Source organism: Giraffa tippelskirchi, chromosome 1, assembly GCF_054371585.1.
Source record: "Giraffa tippelskirchi isolate mGirTip1 chromosome 1, T2T-mGirTip1v1.2.pri, whole genome shotgun sequence".
Lineage (NCBI taxonomy): Eukaryota > Metazoa > Chordata > Mammalia > Artiodactyla > Giraffidae > Giraffa > Giraffa tippelskirchi.
This window is the reverse complement of record NC_137275.1, coordinates 43,650,005-43,668,893: the sequence shown is the minus strand read 5'-3', so window position 1 is coordinate 43,668,893 and position 18,889 is coordinate 43,650,005. Positions and strand designations below refer to the sequence as shown.

Genomic DNA, 18,889 nt, shown 5'->3' with positions numbered 1-18,889 from the left:
TGATAGGATTCAAACTCAGATTTCCAAACCGAACACACTTTCTACCTGGGATCAGCAAGCATTAACTGCTTTCACTTGCATCTAAATTAAGTGAAATCAATTTTAAATCCTTCCACTCAAGGCACTAACATAAAATGAACAGTGTCCTTAAAATATGATTTAATTCCAAATATGAAGAAATTTCAAACAAAATGTTAAAAAGCAAGATAATAATAATCACACAGTTCTTTCCCTCCCAATATGCAAAGAACAGCACAATTCTTTATGTAAAGTCAGGGTAACTAGAGACTTCTATTTCTGGGTAGGATGTGAAAACTTAAGCCAACACTTCCACCACAAATTGAAATGGATAAATTGAAGAAATAACAAAAACAAACAAAAAAAAATCACATTATTTTTAAAACATCAGAACATTCTGGAAGCAACAAGGCCTAGATGAAATAAAATCCAGAGAAGGAAAGCACCCTTTCTAAATCATTTGATGATTATGTACCAACCATGTTCTTTCTTTGTTGATTAGAGAAATCAGCTGAGGATTAGGTTTGGCACAACCAGTGGGACTCTTACTAAGGAAGAGGAAATCAAGAGAGCTTTGACAGATTGCACGGCCTGGCTCAGTGGACTGGAAATTAGATGTACCCTAAAATGCAAAGCCAGTTTTCCCAAGAGACATTACTGGCTTCTGGGGCAGCATAAAAGGGTGGGGGACCAAGATAAACAGGCAGAAAGAGATTACTCATAGTCTCTCAGTACTTAGGAGACAAAATTCTGCTAGAGGGAGGAGGATCTGCAACAAACTCAAAATTGGTATACTCCTCAAAACACTTAAATATACATAAAATCTAAACTCAAAATATCCAAAGAATACATACAACTTTCTGAGAAAAGGAGGCAAAGACCTGCTAAGCCTCAGTGAAAAGTCTAGAAGGGCCATACCCAAGAAGCAGAAAACTAGGTATTGACTATGAATCACTTACCAGTCCAACCTAGCTCAATCTCTGATTAGATCAAAGTGATCATTTTTCCTCACCCTATCTGCCTGAATTGATGCTTTTGAACTGTGCTGTTGCAGAAGACTTTTGAGAGACCTTTGGAATGCAAGGAGATCAAATCAGTCAATCATAAAGGAAATCAGTCCTGAATATTCACTGGAAGGACTGATGCTGAAGCTGAAACTACAATATCTTGGCCACCCGATACGAAGGACTGATTCATCAGAAAAGATCCTGATGCTGGGAAAGATTGAAGGCAGGAGGAGAAGGGGACGACAAGAGGATGAGATGGTTGGATGGCATCAGTGACTCGATGCACATGAGTTTGAGCAAGTTCTGGGAGTTGGTGATGGACAGGGAAGCCTGGTGTGCTGCAGTCCATGGGATCGCAAAGAGTCAGCACGACGGAGTGACTGAACTGAACTGATCTGCCTGAAAGAGGATAGATGGGACCCTTGCTTTTGAAGATTTCTTCTGGAAGTTCTACTTCACTCTATTTATAATATCTAACATAAAATTAAAAACTTTAAGAGCCAGGAAAATATGACCAATGATCCAAAGAAAAAACCCACAGAAACAAATCCAGAGATAATCCAAGTATTGGTGTTGCTGCTGCTGCTGCTGCTAAGTCGCTTCAGTCGTGTCCGACTCTGTGCGACCCCATAGACGGCAGCCCACCAGGCTCCGCCATCCCTGGGATTCTCCAGGCAAGAACACTGGAGTGGGTTGCCATTTCCTTCTCCAAGTATTGGTGTTAGTTGACAGGAATTTAAATTAACTATGATTAGTATGTTCAATTATAGTGGAAAATGGACAAAATGGGTGAAAAAATGAAGAATTTCAAAAGAGGACTACACTATAAAAACATCAAATGTACCCTGTACAACTGAAAAATTGTGTCTGAAATTAAGAACTCATTGCGTAGGGTAAGAACAGACTGGGCACTGAGGAAGATGAGCAACGAATCCTACAAATCACCACATCAATACTATGTCCTAAATATTCAGAAAGAACTGAATGTCGGTCAGCTCTCAGCAAAACACATTTGAAAGAAGTCTAGCACATCTTTAAAGTCCCAGTGCCGTCTCTGCACATTTAAGATTCAAAGTTCGCTTTTTTGCATTATCCTCCTTTATAATGAGAAATTAGTAACACGTTTTTATTGTTTAGTTGCTGAATTGTGTCCAGCTCTCTTGCAACCCCATGAACTGTAGCCCATCTGGCTCTTCTGTCCATGGGATTTCTCAGGCAAGAATACTGGAGTGGGTTGCCATTTCCTTCTCCAGGGGTTCTTCCCAACCTAGGGATCAAATGCACATCTCCTGCATTGGCAGGCAGATTCTTTACCACTGAGCCATCAGGGAAGCCTTAACAAGTTTCTTAAGTTGTTGTTCAGTTGCTAAATTGTGTCCAACTCTTCGTGACCCCATGGACTGCAGCATGCCAGGCTCCTCTGTCCTCTACTATCTCCCAGAGTTTGCTCCAATTCATGTCCCCTGAGTTGGTAATGCTATCTAACCATCTCATCTCTGTTGCCCCCTTCTCCTTTTGCCTTCAATCTTTCCCAGCATCAGGGTCTCCCTCCAACTAAAAACAAATAATCAGTGCCATTCACACTAATGGTAGTAATTTAGTTTATGTAAGAATGTTTTCCAAGTTTCAAGCCTAAAGTACTTTTTTAAATGAAACAGCAATAAATATATTCTGGTCATAAAATTTTTACATGAGATCCCTTTCCCACAGCAACTTAAAGATTAGAAAGAGGTTAAACCTATTTCTTTATCATGATAATATGGGAGGAATTAAGGCAAAAAACTGCAAACGGAATACCTAGCATTAGATACAGAAAACCCAACTCTACCTTCAGTGAGTTTCTGTCCCTCCTACAATGCATTAACTCACTACAAGACATTCTCAATCTAAGAGCGAATATACAAGTTTTAAGGAAGGGTATAATATTAGAAACAATAAAAACTTTATCAGAAATAATATGTACTTATTTATTAGGGAGCAAGAACCTGATAATTTTTCAAATACAGGGATACTGATTTTTTTGTTTTTATAAAAGTAAAATAGAAGCAAAAGCAATATATCAACTCTCATTTGTCCAACTGGAACTTAGTATAAAATCTGATTAAAATCTACTGTTTTCTTGCATCTTTATTTCTTTTATGGCCTCCTTCCTTTACTGTGAGTTTGTATTTTCAAGAAATACAAATTTGTTTTAACTATTAGGGAAAAAAATAACGGGAAAGTTAAATCTGCCAAAAAACTGGAAGTATTGCAAAAGCTGATATTAAATGCTTGAACATTACTACCATTGTTAAATCAACTGGATAAACTTAGGTAAATTATTATACAACACTCTATGGACCTGAATTTCCTATCATGTGAAATAACGATCTTTTAAGTTCCTTCAAAATCTCTAAAATAGGGACTTCCCTGTGGTCCAGTGGCTAAGACTCTGCGCTCCCGATGCAGAGGGGCCCAGGTTCAATCCCTGGTCAGGGAACTAGATCCCACATGCCTCAACTAAAGATCCCACGTGCTGCAGTAAAGACACGGCATAGACAAATAAATAAATAATTAAAAAATAAAACACTTTAACAAACAAACAAAAAAACCCTCTAAAATAGCCCTGGCTTCTTGATGTAAAACTGAACTATAATAAAGCATAAAAAAATAACTGACTTTGTATCCTTATCAAAGAGTGAAAAAAAAACTATGAGATCTGGAGCTTTAAGCCTAGGGTTCTAACTATGGCCTAGCTTTGTAGACAGTGGGAATCTCAGTTTGATCTGAGCTTCAGTTTTCTCATCCTTAAAACAAGAATAATATGAATGTCTACTCTTGGAATTTGGGGAAGACTGAATGACACAGTACAAGAAAACTGATTAACTCAATCCCTGGTGTACAGTGAACATTCAGTAAGTAGTTATTAGATGTTACCATGATATTTACCACATAGGATTGTTGTAAAGATTAAAAGAGAATATATGGGTTTCGCAATATATATGTATATCAAAATATTGTATCAATGTTGTACACCTTAAACTTACATCGTGTTATGTGTCAATTGTGTGTGCATGTGCATGAGTGCTAAGCCGTTTCAACTGTGTCTGACTCCTTGCAACCCTATGAACTGTAGCCCACCAGGCTCCTCTGTCTATGGGATTCTCCAGGCAAGAATACTGGAGTGGGTTGCCACGCCCTCCTTCAGGGGATCTTTCCAACCCAGGGATCGAACCCAAATCTCCTACGGCTCGCGCGTTGCAGGCGGATTCTTTACGGCTGAGCCACTGGGGCAATAAAGCTGGGGGGGAAAGAATGCATGGGGTAGATCTTATGTTAATGTTCTCATCACACCTACACATACAAAAAAAGAGGGAGGAAAGGAGTGAATTATTAGAGGCAATGGTTAGGTTTATGGTATCGTTTATAATGATGGTGTCACAAGTACATACTTATTTTGAACATATGAACACTCTAATAAATATATTGTATTTATAGAAATAAAGCAATTGGATAGCATTCTTTTTAAAACAATGTTAGCACTGATTTTCCTAAACCTTCAGTCTATAATAATGTCGTAAGAATACATTTAGTTCACCATCTCTTGTTTACCAAGAAACCTTTCAAGATCCCCTCCCTTCTCTAAAATTCGTTACGATGCTTTTAAGTTTGTTTTGCTTTCATTATCTGCATGTTAGAAGCATCTTTCTAATTCTTCATCTAAATGTTCACTGCAATTCTCTTTTTATGATTCAGAATAAGTGAATACAATTGCTCAAATCCCAAACACAGAAATTAGAGTTCTAAAAGTTCTAGGTAACTTTTAATCTTGCTGTTGTAACTGAGTAAGTAAACTCCAAGTTCCTCACATACACAAATATTTGCAGCTTTCTGTTTATGATTCTCCCAGGCTCACTTTCTCTTGAATTTCTTTAAATCTTACAAGGCTGCATTCTCACTTAAAACCTTTGACTCCTGACCTCTTCCATTTGGATTTCTACTCCTACTATACCCCAACCAAAGTAACTCACTATTATTGAATAACTAAATTTGAGAAAAGACATTTAGAAGTAAATCTAAGCACATTACAACTTAAAGTAAAAGAAATAAAGTTTGATTAAAAAAAAGACTTGTATCTCATCTAAGTTTAAAAACTAAATAGCAATTATCTAAAAAAAACAAAAACAAAAAACCTCAGAGAAGCCAAAAAAGTAAAAGAAAAACTAGGACCAGAAAACAACAAAATTCTGTAAAGCAATTATACTTCAATTAAAAAAAAAATAAGTTTTAAAAAATTTAAAAATAAAGAAAATACTTTACTAAAATGTCAATCTTTAGATTGGAAATAAAAATCAATATTGAGAACTTCTTTACTTAGAGCTTGAAAATAAGGATGTTTTTGTTGACTTACACAGCTCAGTTTTCAAAGGATTATAGATTTTCAGGACTGGAGAGTACCTAGAGAGATCAGTCAGCCTTTCCTCTCCTGAGATTAAAAGAAAAGTAAAGTAGGGGGTAAGGTGGTGAAACTCCAGGCTCAGAGAGGTTTTAAGTGACTCTCTTAAAGTCACTCAGCTTCAAACAGTGATTTACTATCTTTTGTACTTTATCACACTGCCCCTGCAGGAAAAAATGTCCATTATTTACTCTAGAAGACAAAACACTTTCATTTTCTTAGGAATCTTGTTTTTAATAGTGAGGACTATGTCTTCTGAAATGTTATGATCTTACTACTCAAGACAAAAGGCAAAAGTTACACTCAGCAAACATTTATTGAACACAAAACAGATGAGAGGCACTGTGGGAGGCACTGGAGATACAGTGATTAGAAAGACAGACACTGGGAAGAATAATAATAAAGTGATTTTAATAGCAACAGCCATTAACTAAGCAAATACTATAGCCAAAAACTATATTAAGGTACTTGCTCTTATTTTTAAAACAATACTGCAAGGAAGAGATTAACCTCATCTTAGAGAGGTAAAAACTGAGGTTTAGAGAGAGTGAACTGATCAATGTTCAAAGTGACACTTTTCAAACCAGTTTTTTCTAGCATCAAACTGCAGGTCCCAGCTACCACATGTTGCAGCCTACTTCCCTATTCCTAAAGAAATGATTCCCTGATATAGGTCTAAATACAGAAGAGTATAAAGGGAATGGAAATATATACTACGTACAACAAATTCATATTGAGAACACTTTTAGAAAGCCACACAATTTTATTCCTTATAGGTAACAGAAGGTTAAAGCACTTAAAAAAAAAAAAAAAGGTACAACAACTCACAAGATTAAGAAATCGGTATATAAACATTCTAAAACTTAGAGTTCTTCAATCAGAAAGGACAATGGCTGAGCATACATATAAACAAAGTCCATAAAATCACTAAAGTTGGGATATTATACATGTACATCATATATATATATATATATATGCAAAATCTCAAAAGACTGAAACTAATAGTTACTTTAGAATGGAAAACAAAAAACACTGTAACAATGTACAGTAAAATTATGAAACTTTTTCCTCAATAAATGAGCCAGGCTAAAAGCAAAAAAGTCATAAAGAGTTCACTTACTTAGACATCAATTTTCAAAACTATAATACTACAATTAAGGCACTATCAAGAAGCAAAGTATAAACAAAAATAAGCTTTTGCAAAGTAAATGTCATAAAATCTATTTAATGAAGCTGAAGCATTGTACCTGCTTGTAAGTTCCTCAGACTCATACTGCTGCTACTGCTACTGCTAAGTTGCTTCAGTCGTGTCTGACTCTGTGCGACCCCTTAGACGGGAGGGATTCTCCAGGCAAGAATACTGGAGTGGGTTGCCATTTCCTTCTCCAGTGCATGAAAGGGAAAAGTGAAAGTGAAGTTGCTCAGTCGTGTCCGACTCTTAGCGACCCCATGGACTGCAGCCTACCAGGCTCCTCCATCCATGGGATTTTCCAGGCAAGAGTACTGGAGTGGGGTGCCATTGCCTTCTCCGACTCATACTAAGAACTACCAAAAGGCTGAGGTTTCCTGTTTTATTGCCTTCCAAGGAATTCCCTGGTGGCTCAGATGGTAAAGCCTCTGCCAGCAATGCGGGAGACCCGGGTTTGATCCCCGGGTCAGGAAGATCCCCTGGAGAAGGAAATGGCAACCCACTCCGGTACTCTTGCCTGGAAAATTCCGTGGATGGAGGAGCCTGGTGGGCTACAGTCCATGGGGTCAGAAAGAGTCAGACACGACTGAGCGACTTTACTCACCTAAGCATTTATCACTATTTGTAATTACCTCATTGCTTTTTTGCCTATTTTTTAAGTCCACAAGAGTAAACACATAACCTCTTAACATCATCTGAAGCAATACCAAGCCCACAATGTGGCTTTACAAATAATTAATTGAATTAATGAAAAAGTAACTTCCAGAGAATGGCATGCTGCTGCTGCTGCTGCTAAGTCGCTTCAGTCGTGTCCGACTCTGTGCGACCCCATAGACGGCAGCCCACCAGGCTACGGCAGCCCACCAGGCTCCGCCATCCCTGGGACTCTCCAGGCAAGAATACTGGAGTGGGTTGCCATTTCCTTCTCCAGTGCATGAAAGGGAAAAGTGAAAGTGAAGTCGCTCAGTCGTGTCCGACTCTTAGCGACCCCATGGACTGTAGCCTACCAGGCTCCTCCATCCACGGGATTTTCCAGGCCAGAGTACTGGAGTGGGGTGCCATTGCCTTCTCCGAGAGAATGGCATAGTAACAGCTTAAAGTGCTTAGTCCCTCAGTCGTGTCTGAGTCTTTGAGGACCCATGGACTGTAGTCCCCCAGGCTCCTCCATCCATGGGATTCTCCAGGCAAGAATACTAGAGTGGGTTGCCATTTCCTTCTCCAACAGCTTAAACTAATGGCAGCTAAAATCAGCAATTTCATAAGACAGATATGTTTATACTCTAAGAGTATCAATGTTATTCAGTAAGTCATTTTAAACATTTTCTATTAAAACAAATAAATATTATATAATAGAATGTAAAATTCAAATGAGTGTCTGAGATATAACACAAGACTTCAAAAATATTTTGTTATTGCAGGTGGCTACTACATATTTCTAGGACATATATTTATTGTCTTTTGTTATTAGAGCTACTTCATGAAAAACATAACAAGTCCTTATAAACTTGAACTATTTCTGTGCTCACCTAGCCAGTTCTCCAAACAGACTACATACTCTTTCAATATAGCATTTATATAAATCTTTCAATCTCAAGCACAGTACTTATTTGTCAAAAATGCTTTTAGGACATTTAGACTTTCATTTTCAGCAAAGATGCAGCAATAGCCACCAGATTTACCCTCTGGCCTGAGACTACCAAAACAAACAAAAACTCAAAAAGCAAGACTATTGATGTCAGAGAGCTTCCAGGCCACAGTAAATGGAAGGAGAGCCTAGACAAAGCCTGGCAACTCTGAGTTAAGGAGACAGAGTTGAGAATTTGAGAAACCAAGGCAACTTGAAGCCACAGAACAGAGTACCAAAGAGGAAAGTGTTTCAAAGAACTCCAAAGGAGAAAGAAATGACAACCCACTCTAGTATTCTTGCCTGGAGAATCCCATGGACAGAGAAGCCAGCTACAGTCCATGGGGTCACAAAGAGTTGGACATGACTGAGCGACTAATGCATAGCTGATTTACAATGTTGTGTTAGTTTCAGGTGTTCAGCAAAGTGGTTCAAAGGCTGATCATCCAGTTCATTTCTGTAGTGCAGGGATGGGACCAGTTTCTGGGATGTCTAGGGATGTAAGATAGTCTCAGATGTATGTAAATAGCATACTATCACAAATACCATACTTAGAAGAGCAAGCATATAAGCATACTTATGAATACAAAGTATCATTTTCATAATTTGATAAGTGAAATCTGTAGTCACCAGCCTGTAAATCTCCTGAAGGGCCACTTCTTACACATTTTGTTTCTAACACATTTTTAAAATGTTTTTTATGCAATCTATTATTTAAAAAAAAAAGATAGTATGATAGCTTAAAAGAGTTCATTAACTTTGGAGATAAATAGAACTGGGTTCAAACTCTGACTGCAGTTTATCAGCTACAGTACGTATGTAACTTTGGGCAAGTCAATCAACTTCTCTAAGTTTCTGTCAAATAAGGATAATAGTTCTCAGGTCTTCTCTTGGATTCATTTTTTTAAAAAATTTTGGCCACCCCATGTGGCATGTGGGATCTTAGTTTCCTCTGCCAGTGAAAGTGCAGAGTTTTAACCACTGGACCATCAGGGAGGTCCCAGTAACCATTAAAAGAAATTACCCCATTTGTCATATTTATTTTGCTAAATCCTATTGCATTAATGATATGTCTTTTACACATTTACATTGTTTATTTGCTTTATGTTACATGTCTATTAAAGGTAATATTTAATTCTCATCAAATATAGTGCACGTCATGTACTGCTCAACAAATGTAATCACTATGGAGGTCATTAAGCATTAAATAATTATATAATTAGTGTTTAAAATGTTTATATTATGTGGAAATGTTTGAAGAATTGTTTTATAGGTGTTTAGAAGGTTTTTAGTGATATCTTTTTTAAAAAATTGTATTTATTTAAAAAAAAAAAAAAACAACAAAGAACTCCAAAGATCTGCATGCAGATAGTCCATACTGAGTATTAAGGTGACTGCTGAGCAGTACATGCTGGTAAGGGAACTACCAAAGGTAGAGCAAAGAACTACTATAAAGGATGAGGTAAGAATGTCCAAAGATACAGCACAAAGCCTCTTTCCATCAGCCAGACTAGAGAACATCACAATTTACAAGCTACTGAGTAGAAGAACCAGAAAGATCTTACCTTACCAGTGTTTAGCCCTAGATCAAATACTGCTATGGATATTCAAGAAGTTAAGCACCCTCCTAAGTACATACCCAAAAGAACTGAAAAAAAGTATCAAACAAATACATACACAACCATGTTCATAATAGCAGCACAAGTCACCTTTTGGGCAGAAAAAACCTGAATGTCCATCAACGGATGAATGGATAAACAAATTATGATGGTGTATACATGGGCTTCCTTCCCTGGTAGCTCAGCTGGTAAAGAATCTGCCTGCAATGCAGGAGACTTGGGTTTGATCCCTGGGTTGGGAAAACACCCTGGAGGAGGGCATGGCAACCCACTCTAGTATTCTTGCCTGGAGAATCCTCATGGCAGAAGAGCCTGACAGGCTACAGTCCATGGGGTTGCAAAGAGTCAGACAAGACTGAGTGACTAAGCACAGCACAGTGTACATGGTGTATAAAACGAATATTATTCAATCATAAAAAAGAATGAAGAATTGAGACCTCCTAGGTGGCTCAGAGGTTAAAGCATCTGCCTGCAATGTGGGAGACTCGGGTTCAATCCCTGGGTCAGGAAGATCCCCTGAAGAAGGAAATGGCAACCCACTCCAGTATTCTTGCCTGGAGAATCCCATGGACGCAGAAGCCTGGTAGGCTACAGTTCATGGGGTCGCAAAGAATCAGACACAACTGAGCGACTTCACTTTCACTTTCGCTTTCACAACACAGAGGAACCTTAAAAACATTACACCAAGTGAAAGAAGCCAGATACAAAGGGTCATATACTGTATGATTTCACTTGTATGAAATAACCAGAATAAATAAATCCACAGAGACAGAACACAGACTGTGTTAGCTGGAGGGAAAAGATAATGGGGAGAAAATACTCAATGGGTAAAGGATTTTACTTTGGAGTGGTGCAAATGTTTTGGAACTAGACAGGGGTGATAGTTGCACAACACTGTGATGTACAAAATGCCACTGAATTATTCACTTTATTCTTATTTGTTTATGCCTACTGGACAGCAAAGTCCATATAAAATTAAATCATAAACATATATACAAGAAAGACTTCAGAGGTAATAATACAAAGTTGAATTAAATGATTAAATGTACTTTCTGAAACTACAGACTGAAATAACCTAAAAAAGTCAATCTACCTTATGTCTCAAATAAGAAAGAATTCAATGAAAGCATCTAAAATATGATCTTGTTACTAAGAATGCATAGAGAAGGGTACGAAGTTTCTTTTTGTTTCCTAAATCCTACACTGTGCACACATTACAATATCTTGTTTATTCTTTTAAAAAAAATAAAAATAACTGTTTCAAAGGTTTCTATAGTAATAATACTCTTTAATTCCTTGGGTTAAATAACAGCAACCAACCAAGCAAGGAAGATACAGCAGTCATGTAAGCAATGGAAATGCCCAAACAGTAAGAGGTAGTGAGGGGATCTAACTACAAGCGCTACAAATTCAACTGTGGATGCAGGAAAAACCAGATTTTTTTCTTTTAATCTATGGTAGGAATATGATCTGGTGAGTACTATATGGGGGGAAAAAAGAAATATTCTTGGAATATAAAAAATTAAATATTACAATAGCAATTCTATTACAAGGCAGTATCTACTTCCTATCAATAAAATGCACTAGTTAAAAACCTTTTCCAGTAGAATATACATCTTATTTTGTAAGACAAAAAAAGGACAAATAAAATTTGCTTTTCTATATTTCTTATGATTATTTGATGACAAAATGAAATATAGCCACACAAAACTATTCATTCACTTCCCATGTATTTCATTTTTATACATATAATTACCATGATTTTTTAAAGCTTTATAACTAAAAAATGTAACATTCAATCTGTACTAATTTGCCATACCTCTACCTACATCTTGGAAATTTTTTATTATAAGCAGTCAAAATTATTAGTCTTTTAGATCATTTGTTCACCTTCCCTGGTGGCTCAGTCAGTAAAGAATCCTGGGTTTGATTCCTAGGTCAGGAAGATTCCCTGGAGAAAGGAATGGCTACCCACTCCAGTATTCTTGCCTGGAAAATCCCACAGACAGAGGAGCCTGGAGGGTTACAGTCCATGGGGTCTCAAGAGTCAAACACGACTTAACAACTAAACCACTACCACCATCAGATCATTTTTTTCATATTATAAGATTACTAATTCATCACAGGAAACTTGTAAAATAACAGCAACAAAAATTCTTTAAATAAAAAGAGAAAATCAAATTTTCCATAATTTTAACAAATAAAAACAAGCATTGTTACCATTTTTTTTCTGAGGTACTATCTTATAGATCAGTAATAATGCTATTAATCAGTATTTATTAGACTTACTTTGAACTACTCAGCTAAAAGCTTTACAAACACTATTTCATCCTTACAATAGTCCTATTCAGTAGGGAGATAAATATTGCCATTTTACAGATATGTCAACCAGAGTTTAAAGAGGTTAGAAAACACATTCTAGGTGGTCACAGAGATAAGTGGCAGACCTTAATACATATTTTCAATTACCATCACCAATGGATATATAGACAAGGCTGTACTCTACTCCAATGTAATGCCTTACATCATAAAAATTACTTATTATTTTTAGATGGCTATTGAATATAACAGTATATGGTGACTCACTTCTCTACTGGATCAAATTATTTTTGTATATTATTCAGAATGGTGACTCATTCAATACAAAAAATAAAAACTAGATAGTGCAAGAACTCGCTTGTCTACTTCTAAATTTAAATTAAGATATATAATTCAACTTACTCTTTTACTGAGGCAAATAACTGGCCACATACTGCAACCTAAAGTGCAGCAGCAACAAAGGCAGCCACAAAGTAGCCAACGTACATTAACAGGAAGGTTCTTCTTAAGACAACTGTTAACTCTGTTGATGCTGGCTTTAAATTCTTCAGGAGCTACCTAAAGAAAAATTTTAAGAAATAACAATACTGAAATATTAATGTCAATAAACATGTCTCTTTAACATAATTTTTTTTCTAATTTGTTAGGAAAAGACTATTTTTGAGGCATATAAACAATAATGTCTAAATAATTGACACTCACTTTTCCAGTTAATGAAGAGGGGAATTCTGATTCAAATTTGTTGCTCAGTCCAAATCTATTTAAAAAAAAAAAAAAGAAAGAAAAATATGTTATTATATGTCACTGTTGCAAAAAATAGATCATTTAGCTTAATAAAAGGTCAAGCAAATAAGAGCATAACTTTATAACTTTATACACAAAATAACAACAGAAGCTTAAGACATTATAATTAGCAATTTATGAAATGCAAAAAGCAATTGTGCAGCTGAATCAAAACTTTTATATAAGAGGTTGAGAACATGTATATACATCATTTTTTTTGGAGTTATCTTTGTGAGCCAAGTATTAACGAAACGGAAAACACAACTGTCCAACTTTGTCAAAATTACTAAGATTCTTCCAATTAAGTAACAGAAAGCTAAAATCTCTGCTATTAATTACTCTTTAGGTCAAGAGCATTTTGTTAATACTCAACAAAGTAGTAACTTGTCTAAGAATGCAAATAACATTTTCTAAGACCAGTATATCTACACTACTATTACACCTAGAGAATGTTAAAAATATTTGGAACAACATGGCTACTTTAACTTTTAAATACCAAGACATTTGCTACACATATTTCCAAAAAGATGAAACCAAGGTAGTACATTTTAACATCTTTAAGCTTTTAAATGTTTGCATAGATCATGAAGGTTGACTGGGCACTTGACTATTTCTTTGCATACGGAAAAAAACACTCAGACACATTGGTAACAGCAGACTGCACCCTGGAAATAAAATTAAGATGCTTATATATGATAATTTTTACTGGATTCTGGAGCCAAATCTTTTTTCCAGTTTTACTGAGATTTACTTGGCATATAAAACTGTATTAGTTTTATCAACCAAATGATTTGATACATGCATACACTGTGAAATGATTACCACAGTTAAGTTCACTAGTTCATGTCCATCACCGCACATATTTTTTTTTTCTCCTGTGATGAAAATGCTTAAAATTCACTGTCTTAGCAACCCTTGAATACACAAGACTGCATCTTAAATAGCTGGCACTGATAAGAGGGATCCCCTGGGATATTCTGTATGAAAGAGCTGGCCAGGGTTTCTGACTCAACCAACAGTGAAGCCACAGAGAGAAATCAAGTAAGTAGTCTGTGTTAAGGCAGTAAGGGGCAGTGGAGACTGGCCAGGTAGTGTGTGAATGTAACAAGTGAGATACAGCTGACTACTGTCACGCTAGAATGCAGGCCTACCTTTACCAGTCTGTATGACTTTCTTCTTCTAGGAGGAGCTAGAAAACCAGACCTCTATGCAAAATCTCCCACCTTTAAAATAGTGTGCAAGTCAATCACAGCACTTCTGTGGGTCAGGTTGTCATTTGCATCATGACCTAGACTTCTCCACAACATCTAGATGGTGGCATTGGAGACCATTCTATCATCATCTTAAAGTACTTTCAAAAATTATTTAATAGCATTGAAATAACATCAATATGTCTTTATAAACAATGGATACTATTTATGAAAAAAACTACAATACAATTACTTAGGTCCAAGACAAAGTTCTCTTCACACTAAACATAAACCATTACTATTTAATATAACTCTGGTATTGATGATAGTCTCTTTCCAAGACTCTGAGCTAAATCTATTTTTAATATGGGGGCCTCAGAACAATGTGGTTCTACTTGAAATTGCCCCTATAGATAATTCACCTCCAACTGCAAAGGTCCTGGGACGAGAAAAAGGTGTATAGTGCTTGCTGATAGTTCTGAGGTCTCTACATAATGGACTTCCTTTTCATCTATTTCTCTTAGAGGAGATATAATTCAACAAATGTTTACTGAATATTGGCTCCTAAATTATACATTTCCATCTCTTGTGTCATCTCCTTTTGCCTGATGACTTTCTCCTTCAATCAACAGGTTTCATTTCAATCATGTTTATTCCAATTAACCATCTCCTTCCAACTGGTTTTAAAATTTTTTTAGAAAAGCAACAACCAGATACCTCCTAGTCTCCTAAAGATAAGTGTCTTCCCCTACCATCTTCAGCCATTAATATTTAATGTATTTAAATATTTAAAACATTATTTTATCACATACCAATAGTTTGCCGGGTAATATGCTATGTTGGAGGGAGCAGTCCAGCATGAGTATAAACATCAATTTCCTTTCTTTCCCAAGACTCATACTCCTTACAATAGGCCTGAGTGGCTGGGTGTTGATGCTTTACCCAGGGAGCACTACCAGCTAATTGCCCTGCTGTTCCTGTAAGTCAAGGTTCCTTTTAAGTCAGGCTAGTAGTTATTCTTCTGAGTAAGAACTAGCAGTTACAAGGACTTTCCTTAGGCACTCCCCTCTTCAGTAATACTTCTGATGTGTCTTAAGAACAGATAGTAACCCTTCTTCTTTCTTCATCTCGCCCCCAAAAGAATGACGTGTTCACAATAGATGGGAGTGCTTAGCTCTGCCACCAGACTTTAACTTCGTGCCAATGATGTTTCCATTTTGCCTCACTTGTGGTTTCCCACCTTCTGAACAAGAATACCTGTAAACAGTGTCAAAAAGATACTGCTGTTGAAGAGCCTGGCGTCTCCCCAGCCCACAGGAGTGAATCCCAACAGCAATTTGCTTTCCCTTTAACAGTTTTAAAAAGACATTTACATTTGAATCAAGTACTTCATGATTACAGGCAGATGGAGCCATGATAACCAGGCACCCTTTCCATTTGTGCTCTGCCATATTTAAACATTTGGTGTCAGGACCTCTTTGCTCTCTTAAACCCTTGAGGACTTCACTGAACTTAAGTTTATGCAATTTATATTTATCACTATTTTGGATTATACATTAGAAATGAAACCCCTAAAACATTTAAAATATTTTTTCATAAATGAGTCCACTATATGCTAATGAAAATGTGTTTATGTGAAATATTTTTCAAAGCAAGAAACTTTAATTTAATGAGATCTTCACACATCTCTTTAATGTCCAACAATGGGAGACAGGTGAATTTTTACATCTCTTTCTGCATTCAGTCAGTAGTAACATGCTCTTTTGGGTGCAAGAGAGCTCAGTCATGTCTGACTCTTTGCAACCCCATGGACTGCAGCCTGCCAGGCTCTCCTGTCCACAGAAATTTTCCAGGCAAGAATACTGAAGTGGGTTGCTATTTCCTACTGCAGGGGATCTTCCCAACTCAGAGATGGAACTCATGTCTCTTGCATTGGCAGATGGATTCTTTACCACTTGAGCCACCAGGTAATCCCCCATGCTCTTTTGGTTAATGTTTATAAAGAAAATTGAGTTTCACCAGATATGTGGTTGGAAAATTATGTATATTCTTTGCTATTTTAACAACAATTGACAAGTGGTAGCTTATTAAGAATTTTTTGCAAGGCAGAAAAAAATTTTATCAATGAACTTTTAATACTCTGTTAAATTAAAATCCACTGTATATCATTTTTTTACTAGCTTTTTTTTTTTTACCCATAACTGATTCTGTAAGTTCATATATCTGTACCTTGGAAAACACTGGTAGATTGAGTGATGCAGATTTCCAAATGTTGATACACGTCATTGTGTGATATCAGAATCATCACACTATAACTACCAATCTCATCAAAAGTTTTGGGAAGTTGTCAAGCTCACAGTGGCAGATATAAGTTTTCCAAAAATTCTAATTTTCATCTGAAAGCTGGAATTATTGACAACAAATGCTATCAGCTGTTCTACCTGAAGTGAGTCTTGCTTTACTTTCAAAAAAAAAAAGAGGCTGAATAACCAGCACTATATAAGAAAAAGAAAAGAAAATGGTTGCTTTAATTTAAAAACTAACTTCAAAGCATATTATTTCAATAGATGACTTTTTCCCTAGCTTTCAATGTTGTTGTTGGAGACAGGCAGTAGCTGTGGATTTTAACAAGTGTCCTTCGTATCCAGCTTCCCTGGTGGCTCAGACGGTAAAGCGTCTGCCTGCAATGTGGGAGACCTGGGTTTGATCCCTGGGTCGGGAAGATCCCCTGGAAAAGGAAATGGCAACCCACTCCAGTACTCTTGCCTGGAAAATTCCATGGACTGAGGAACCTGGTAGTCTACAATCCATGGGGTCACAAAGAGTTGGACACAACTGAAAGACTTCACTTTTTGCATCCATAAGCAATAAAAGAAGAAGGAAAAATGCAGGGAAAAGTTGGAAAGGGTAAGTACAAGGAAAGAGAGAAGAAACAAAGAAGAAAGTAAAGACTGACAAAGTGTTACCAACAACTGTCTTAATTACCATTCAATACTTATTACCTATCAGTCCACTAGATGTCTGAAAGAAAATGTAGACATGTGCTACATCTAGGTGGAGGTGATGGAATTCCAGTTGAGCTATTTCCAATCCTTAAAAATGATGCTGTTAAAGTGCTGCACTCAATATGCCAGCAAAATTGGAAAACTCAGCAGTAGCCACAGGACTGGAAAAGGTCAGTTTTCATTCCAATCCCAAAGAATGGCAATGCCAAAGAATGTTCAAACTACCACACAATTGTACTCATCTCACACACTACCGACATAATGCTCAAAATCCTCCAAGCCAGGCTTCAACAGTACGTGAACCATGAACTTCCAGATGTTCAAGCTGGTTTTAGAAAAGGCAGAGGAACCAGAGATCAAATTGCGAACATCCGCTGGATCATCAAAAAAGCAAGAGAGTTCCAGAAAGACATCTACCTCTGCTTTATTGACTATGCCAAAGCCTTTGACTCTGTGGGTCACAACAAACGGCACAAAATTCTTCAAGAGATGGGAATACCAGACCACCTGACCTGTCTCCTGAGAAATCTGTATGCAGGTCAAGAAGCAACAGTTAGAACTGGACATGGAACAACAGACTGGTTCAGAATTGGGAAAGGAGTACGTCAAGGCTGTATGTTGTCACCCTGCTTATTTAACTTATATGCAGAGTACATCATGAGAAACACTGCACTGGATGAAGCACAAGCTGGAATCAAGATTGCCGGGAGAAATATCAATAAACTCAGATAGGCAGATGACACTTCACTTATGGCAGAAAGCGAAGAATAACTGAAGAGCCTCTTGATGAAAGTGAAAGAGGAGAGTGAAAAAGTTGGCTTAAAATTCAACATTCAAAAAACTAAGATCATGGCATCCAGTCCCATCAATTCATGGCAAATAGATGGGGAAACAGTGGAAAACACTGGCTGACTATTTTTTGGGGCTCCAAAATGACTGCAGATGGTGACTGCAGCTATGAATGAAAAGATGCTTGCTCCTTGGAAGAAAAGTTATGACCATCCTAGACAGCATATTAAAAAACAGAGACATTACTTTGCCAACAAAGGGCCATCTAGTCAAAGCTTTGGTTTTTCCAGTGGTCATGTATCAATGTGAGATTTGGACTATAAAGAAAGCTGAGCACTGAAGAATTGATGCTTTTTAACTGTGGTGTTGGAGAAGACTCTTGAGAGTCCCTTGGACTACAAGGAGATCAAACCAGTCCATCCTAAAGGAATTCAGTACTGAATATTCATTGGAAGAACTGATGTTGAAGCTGAAACTCCAATACTTTGGCTACCTGATGCGAAGAACTGACTCACTGGAAAAGACCCTGTTGCTGGGAAAGACTGAAGGCAGGAGGGGAAGGGGACGACAGAGAATGAGATGGCTGGATGGCATCACTAACTCAATGGACATGAGTTTGAGTAAGCTCTGGGAGTTGGTGATGGACAGGAAAGCCTGTTGTGTTGCAGTCTATGAGGTCGCAAAGAGTTGGGACACAACTAAGCAACTGAACTGAGTTGAGCTACATCTACATCTATTCCTATTACCTGAAAGATTTTGTCCCGAATCACTGTTAAAATAATCATTCCTTTAGAAGTGATAAAAGATTTAAACTGTTTTCAAAGAATGGCAAGAAGATAAAACACATCAAACTTAGCCTATTTTACTCTTACATATTACAAGTTTACAATCTACTAGAACTTGGAGAAAAA

At 37.0% G+C, this 18,889-nt stretch overlaps 1 protein-coding gene across 2 annotated transcripts in view; it reads right to left on the bottom strand.

Annotated features, from left to right (window-relative positions):
• Nucleotides 1-18,889, bottom strand: part of CHIC2 (cysteine rich hydrophobic domain 2) — a 52,101-nt gene that overhangs the window by 10,607 nt on the left and 22,605 nt on the right. Inside the window, exons 2-3 of one of the 2 annotated variants that reach the window (XM_081509731.1) lie at nucleotides 12,914-12,968; nucleotides 12,614-12,769 (exon numbers count right to left, since the gene is read on the bottom strand). In XM_081509731.1, coding sequence (XP_081365857.1) covers nucleotides 12,614-12,769; nucleotides 12,914-12,968 — 211 coding nt within the window. The remainder of the gene's footprint in view (nucleotides 1-12,613; nucleotides 12,770-12,913; nucleotides 12,969-18,889) is intronic. The other variant, XM_081509820.1, reaches the window with a different exon arrangement.